Source organism: Ornithorhynchus anatinus, chromosome X1 (assembly GCF_004115215.2).
Source record: "Ornithorhynchus anatinus isolate Pmale09 chromosome X1, mOrnAna1.pri.v4, whole genome shotgun sequence".
Lineage (NCBI taxonomy): Eukaryota > Metazoa > Chordata > Mammalia > Monotremata > Ornithorhynchidae > Ornithorhynchus > Ornithorhynchus anatinus.
The window spans coordinates 7,108,078-7,115,973 of NC_041749.1; the positions used below are offsets into that span (position 1 = coordinate 7,108,078).

Genomic DNA, 7,896 nt, shown 5'->3' on the forward strand with positions numbered 1-7,896 from the left:
CACTGCGCTAAGCGCTGGGGTAGACTGGACACAGTCCTCTGTCCCACATGGGCCTCATAATCTACTTTATCCCCAATTTACAGATGAGGAAACCGAGGGCCAGAGAGGTTAAGTGATTTTCCCATGGTCACACAGCAGGCAAGGGGCATACTCAGGACTCGAACCCAGGGCTCCTGACTCTGGCTCTCTCCGCTAGATCCGCCTGCCTGGTTTCGAGAGGGTCATTTTGTGCTCTGCTTCCCTCCCATTCCAACTAGTAAAATAACCTTCTCCCTCTTTCTGAAATGCCGTAAATGAAGTAGAGCATCTGGAAAACATCAAATCATCAAATCCATTGATGATTTGTTTTAATTTATAACATACAGCTTTAAATTGATACATTTCATTCCATTTAAAAGTGCTCATTTTTCAAATTTCTCATGTTAATAGAAAAATACATTCTGAATACAGAATTCAAAAAATGAATTATAAATACCATGTTGGAATCAGAACTCATTTTCCCTCAGAAAAACACAAACAGTTAAACAATATTACAAGTCACTCGACTGGCACGACTTTAAAAACAATTTAATTTACTAAATGAGTTACATTAAAAGGGAACAAATTTCAGCAACGTAAGAAAAAGGTAACAGTATTCACTTTAAAGCTGAACTCTTCCTAGACGGATTCACGAACTTTAGTTTCCGTTTTTTACAGGAAGGATATCAGTCATCCAGTAATGAAAGAGAGTTGAGATTACTTTGGATTCATCTGTAAAGAGAAAACAAATGCTTGAAGATTTTTCGTTTTGGCATTTTTCTAGTAAGTTTTAGAAGTAGCAACTAAACACTGAATCTGCTGTCACATATCATTAGGGTTTAAACATTCAATCTCAGTGCATAAAGGCTGTCACAGTCGCTTTGAATTTTTTAGTCTACATTCTAAGTGACTGCACCGTAGCTGAGTTTCGATGTTTAAGAGATGCCGATTTAAAACCTTAGAAAACCCAATATCCCGGATCCTGAAAGGCACCCATTTTCAAAGTTCACTAGAAAGATAGGAATTCCACAGTGAAATCAAATATTTCTAGAGGCGCTAAATAGAGTAGAATAAATGGTCAGATTAGAGCAATAGTTGTGAAAGTGATTTTAAAAACTACTGCCGCTGGATTACGGTCCCTCTAGACTGGAAACCCGTCGAGGGGAGGGAATGTGTCTGTGATATTGTCGTAGTATATTCTCCCAAGTGCTTAATACAGTGCTCTGCACGTGGTAAGCGCTCCATAAATACCACTGACTGGCTGTGCGCCACTTTGTTTGCCTTAGTCGGCAGCTTCAGGCCAGTGAGTGGCTTCCTTAGAATGCGGGCCAGTGGCTCGGGCTGTTGGAAACTCACAGGAAATGCCTTCAATTATGATACCTCCTGTGTTTCACTCAAATGAAAGCAGGCTGACAAGTTATTTTTATCTCGTCTTCACATTTCATTTCCTCTGTTTGGAATACCTGCGGAAAATGTCTCCCCTAGACTGATTATAAACAACATCTTCAAAAGGGTCCAGGGTCACACACGGCTGAAGCTGACCTACCCGCTTTGCCAACAGTGATGAGTGCATTTTTTTCCTCAGATATTCAACTCTGTATTATCTGCAACTTTGCCATCGCCCTTGATTTCTTTCTCTCGCTCATATTCAGTCCGTGACCAAATCCTGTGGGTTCCGCCTTCACTTCTCTAATAATAATAATGGTATATGTTAAGCGCTTACTATGTGCTTTCTAAGGTAATCAGGTTGTCCCACATGGGGCTCACAGTCTTAATCCCCATTTTACAGATGGGGCACAGAGAAGTTAAGTGACTTGCTCAAGGTCACCCAGCAGAAAAGGGCCAGAGCGGGGATTAGAACCTACATCCTCTGACTCCCGAGCTCGGGCTCTTGCTACGAGGCTACGCTGCTTCTCTAGAAGCTGCCCCTTCCTCTGCAACCAAAGTGCAACTCATTGGTCCAAGCACTTGTCATACCTAGATACCGCATCAGCCTCCTCACTGAGCTCCCTGCCTTCAGTGTCTCCCCAATCCGATGCGTGTCTTTTTTTCGGGAACACATCCTTGCTCTGCGCACATCTCGCCACTCCTAAAAACCTTCCAATGGCTGCCTATTCCTCTCCTCCTCTTGCAGAAAAGTCCAGACCACCGGTTCTCAGGCTGTTCCTGCTCATCTCCCCTATACCCCAGCTTGCATACTTTGCTCCTCTCAAGCCAACCTACTCAGTAGGCCTTGCTCTAATATCAAACTTTTAAAAGAACAGGAAATAAAACTGGTAAATTCATAAAACGCTTTGATTCTCTTTAGGCTCTCATTAAGTGAAAAAAAAATCCACTCCCAAATCCCACAATAAAACCTAAGCAGTTTAAATGCTTTTATGTGAAATGTTTCGGATGATATTTACCTATGACATTTTTGAGAAACGGGGGCTTCCTGGACAAACTGTCAAATCCCATTCTGACACGTAGGGGAGAGAACGGATTTATATCGACCAGAGGAGCAGCATGGCATAGAGGATAGAGCATGGGCCTGGGAGTCAGTAGGTCATGGGTTCTAATTCCGGCTCTGCCACTTGTCTGTTGTGTGACCCTGGGCAAGTCACTTCACTTCTCTGAGTCTCAGTTACTTCATCTGTAAAATGGGGATTGAGATTGTGAGCCCCATGTGGGGCAGGGACTGTGTCCAACCCAATTTACTTGTGTTCACCCCAGAGTTTAGTACGGTGCCTAGCATACAAGTAAGCGTTTAACAAATACCACAATTATTATCGACCAGCTGCCACCTGTTTAAGTGGCGAGAGAGACAGTCTCTTTCTCACGTTTAGTTATTGGGCTTTAGACGCTATGGCTTTCTTAGACTAGGAATGAAAAAGTTTCAATAATAAAAATTGGGCCTCTGACTTTGTATGTTAGCTTTATTTTTAAACGAGCTGACACAGAGGTAACAAAGAACAACTGAGGCAGGAATTATAACACTTGGAATGGGAACATAATTTAAATGAATTCTTATAAGAAAAACCCACTGTTGAAGAACACAAATTAAACCCGTGAAAACCTACCCACACTACATTCAAATGAAGAGACAATGCTTCCCTTCTGTAAAAACAGCTTCAACCAAATCATCTCAGAAAATAATTTTTTTAAAAAAAGGTAGGACTCCCGCTTTATAGAGGTAGAACCAGAGAAAAATAGGCTGTGTGGGGACTGAGAAACTTTAAAACGTGCAGAAGGGGTAAGACTATTCCAAAGGTGTACAGTCACTGCCCAGAGTGGAATTACTACTGGTATAATGCTACACGCTCAAATGATGGATTGTGGAAAAAAAAATCGGTAGGGAATAATTTGCCCCCAAATCTACTCGAGAATGCAAGAAGGACGTAACAAAATACCTCGTTGCTTTGAAAACCCTTGAGATAAACTCGGACTAATAATGGGCTCTGATGTTTCTAATCACCTTTAAAAATTGCCTTGGTTTTCAATGGAAAACCTACAGCTAAAATAAAAAACAAACAAAACACACAAAACAAACAGATTACTTGCATGCTTCACCTGCTGCAGACGCTGGCCAATCCTTAGTTATTTTAGCTATGTGCATAATTAAATTGGGGCCTTATTTTTCAGCCAGGTTCTAAATTCAGTTTTACCCTGCCAAGTAAGAAGCAGAGTTGCCTAGTGGATAGAGCACGGGCCTGGGAGGCAGTAAATCCTGGATTTTTCTAATCCCGAATCTCCCTCTTGTCTCCTGTGTGACCTTGGGCAAGTCACTTCACTCCTCTGTACCTAATCTGTAAAATGGGGATTAAGAATGTCAACCCCATCTGGGAGAGGGATTCTGTCCAACCTGATTAGCTTGTATCGACCCCAGAACATAGCACAGTGCCAGGCACATGGTGAGACGCTTAACAAATACCATTTTAAAAACAAGTCTACATTTAATGTGGACTTAATTGCAGGCCAGCTGACTGACCAAAATCGAAGGAGGAATGTGAGCCCCTGCTTTTCAGGTTTTCAAAGGCTTAATACAAAGCTCTGAACACTGTACGCGCTCCCAGTAAGCGCTCAATGAATGCCACAGAAAGAGAGGTGATGGAAATTCATCTCCAAGGTAAATGGCCAATTGCCCCAACCACACCAACTTCATTCCAGCGAGTATCTGCTTTTCAGACAGTATCTGCTTGTGACAAGCAGCAAGGCCTAGGGGCTCGTCCCAGGCTTGGGAATCAGAAGATGTGAGTTCTAATCCCAGCTTCGCCACCTGTCTGCTGCGGGGCCTTGGACAAGTCACTTCACTCCTCTGGGCCTCAGTTCCCTCATCTGTAAAATGGGGATTAAGATTGCGAACGCCCCTTGGGACAAGGGACCGTGTCCAACTCGATTACCTTGTATCTCCCCAGAGTTTAGAACAGTGTTTGGCACACTGTAAGCGCTTAACAAGTAACGGAACTATTATCATTACCTTGTATCTCCCCCAGTGTTTAGAATCGTGCTTGGTAAGTAACGTGATTAAAAGATACCAATATTATTATTCTTAGATTGTATATAGTGAGAATTTTGACCACGGAACCCAGCAATGGGATTTAAAACCTAAAATGGACACTCTCAACGATCTGGGATGCCACACAGATTTAAGAGGAATCTTTTTCTTTAACGGAGAAAAGCGAGTCACATTTTCCTCTGGATTCGTTTCGTCCGAACCATATGTGTCTTATTACGTTTCTAATTGGGTATTGTTTCGGTAATGAATGGGAGGTGCCCGAGCCAATCTGAAATTGAGTCCGCACGGGGAAATATCCCGAGCGGGATGACGGATACTTTGGACGGTACATACGTGGGGGCATCAGGCAGCGTTCCTGAAACTGGTCCAGAGCGCCGGTCAGTCTTTCGGTATCGCGCAGGAGTACCAGAGATTTCATCTGATGCAGAAGCGTCACATCGGGGGAAGGCATACTGTGAGATTCGAGATGTCTTAAAACCGTCTGAAGAGTTTCTGAACACAAGGACCAATCTGCACAGGTGGATTTACCTAGAGAAAGAAAGGCACAACCCCTGAAGATCCTCAGCCTACGGTCATTCTCTCTTTGGATCTCAGAAGATCATTCTGTATGTCCCAGGGCAGAATAGCAAACTTATCCGGAGTTAGAAATCCATATGCTTTCAACAGAAATGTAACGATAGAGAGAGCAAGATCCTGGAAAGGAACACGCAGTCGGATCATTCATTCATTCACTCAAATGCACTTATTGAGCACTTACTGTGTGCAGAGCACTGTCCTAAATGCTTGGGAGAGTACAATATAACAATAAACAGGCACATTCCCTGCCCACACAAAATTATGGTCTAAAGGAGCAGACAGACATTAATATAAATAATTTTTTATATATATATATGTGTGTGTATATACATATAAATTACGGATAATGAGAAGCACGTTGCCCTAGTGGAAAGAACATGGGCCTGGGAGTCAGAGAACCTGGATTCTAACCCCGGCTTTGCCAACTGCTTGCTGTGGGACCTTGGGCAAGTCACTTCACTTCTCCGTGCTCAGTTCTCCCTCTTATCTAGACTATGAGTTCCATGCGGGACAGGGGCAGTGTCCAACCTAATTAGCCTGTACCTACCCCAGTGCTTAGAACAGGGTTTGACACACAGTAAGCATTTATCCAATACCAGAAAAGAATGTATGATTAAGCTTACGCTACAAACTCCCTCTAGTGTGAGTACACATATGCACATATGAACAACAGCCACCCTTCATATTCCAAGATGATCCTGCTGACGATGAGATTTCATCGGCTGTGTCGTGGTCCACTGAAGTCACATCTGGGACTCAACAGATCCACGGAAATATAGTGGTCCACCTTTTCAGTTCCCTCTCCTCTATGGGTGAGCACAGCATCACTAAACCTGTCAGAGGCCCTTTAATAATTCAGGGAGGGGCCTGAATTACCGTGCAAGTGCTTAGCACAGCATTCTGTACACAGGAAGTATTCAAGTACTATAGATTGACCGACCCACCCGCTCCCTAAAAATCCTTCCTGTGCATGCCTCAGTGTATTGTCTTTCTGCCACCTCCTTTTTCATAGTTACGGTGTACTCTCCCAAGCACTCAGTAGGGTGTTCGGCACACAGTAAGCGGTCAATCAATACAACTGAATGAAGGAATGAATTACTTGCGGGCCCCAGCGCTACTGGCAGGGATGAGAGACAGTATCAAAGTTGTTGTGCAGGCCAAACTCAGAGGGTTTAAAGTCTAGATATGTGCATGATAAGCACGAGGGTTTCAATTCACTGTATTTATTGCGTACCTTTGTCGGTGGATCGCTGTACTAAGCGCCTAGGAGGTATAGCCACGAATCACTCTCAGGTGTAGTTCAGAGAAGGAGACTGGAAACGCGGACTAAAAATCCAGTTTTGTCATATTCTCGCCCTATCTGCATTCAGCTTTTACGTCGGAACAGGGTTAAAAATATGATCTTGACCATCATCCTGACCTGCGAGCCAAATCCAAAGATCATCTGCTGCTGTGCCTTGGGCAGTGGTTCAGGAGAGCTCTTGGTTAGTCAGTTGATCATATTTATTGAGCGCTTACTGTGTGCAGAGCACTATCCTAAGTGCTTGGGAGAGTACGGTATAGCAATAAACAGACGCATTCCCTTCCCACAACAAGCTTACAGTCTAGATGGGGCTTACTAAGCACTCAAATACCACTGATTGATTCATTAGAAAGGATTCAAATATCTCTATTTGGGTGTCAGTATATACTATTGATTTAAGGTATCTGGTTGAGAAATAGTCGAACAAAGGATGTAGATTGGTCTAAACTGCAAATTGTTACGGTTATCCCGAAAGATCGAAGAGAACATACGATCAGAGAAATAAATTTCTTGTGTTGCCTGCAAGAAGTCGAGGACACCATCTGCCATTTCATCAGTGTCTTCAAAATCTTCTTCACTGCCCCGCTCCTCGGGCTGATACATAAAATCCACGCCGGCGGCTTTTGTTAGTAAGCCAGCTGCTTTCTTCCTTTCTTTTTGTCGTTTCTTTTTCAATTTCCGTTTTTTATTTTTGCTTATTCTAGGGCCATCTGTGTGCTGAGACTGTGATTTATCTCGTGCGAGATTCTGATGCTTCTCAAATTCTGTTTGTTCTCCACATGCCACGTAGGGATTTAGAATCTTGGGTTTCTTCCTCCGAGTTCGCCTTCTCTTTGGTTGCCCTCTGGGATCATCTTCTGAAAAAACACAACAAACGAACAAACACAAATCCAGCCTTCAGTAACCTGGAATTTTAATAAACATTTTGTGCCGCATACCCATGGATTTCAATTTCTGACTTGGGCATATTTTGATTAAACTCCCAAATAGGCAAGTGGAAAAGAAATTGGGGTGGGAGCTTTAGAAGAGCAAACATGACTCACCTTCTCATTTTCTCTTGACCTCATCCTGTTAAACAATTCATCTTTGCATAAAGTCAAAAATAGAGTCATTTCAATCATGCTGCTGCCTCCTCAGAAGTCCGAGATAACTCCCAGTCATGTCCTGGGCAGAACTGAACCAACCTGTTTCCCTCCTTCTCAGTTCATTCAATCGTATTTACTGAGCGATTACTGTGTGCAAAGCACTTGGGAGAGTACAATCTAACATCCTATTGCCTGACCACATCGAGCTCACAGTCCAGCGGGAATAAAATACCTGTTCTCTCTAACCATTAGACTAACTGTCCTCACACAGCTCTTTCAGTGGCTTCCACTCTGGCCAAGCCTGGCCTAGTAGAAAAAGCACAGGCCTGAGAGCCAGAAGGCCCTGGTTCTAATCTCCAGCTCTGCCAATTGCTTGTTGTGTGACCTTGGACAAGTCACTTAGCTTCTCTGTGTCTCAG

At 43.3% G+C, this 7,896-nt stretch overlaps 1 protein-coding gene across 1 annotated transcript; it reads right to left on the reverse strand.

Moving 5' to 3' along the window:
- Nucleotides 1-308: 308 nt before the first annotated feature.
- ERICH1 (glutamate rich 1) lies at nt 309-7,334 on the reverse strand. Its single transcript, XM_029050235.1, has 4 exons — nt 7,331-7,334; nt 6,884-7,249; nt 4,847-5,041; nt 309-750 (listed from the first exon to the last, which is right to left on the reverse strand). Exons 1-4 carry the CDS (start codon nt 7,332-7,334, stop codon nt 677-679), a joined length of 639 nt encoding a protein of 212 aa, XP_028906068.1. The 3' UTR covers nt 309-676.
- Between the last annotated feature and the right edge of the window lie 562 nt (nt 7,335-7,896).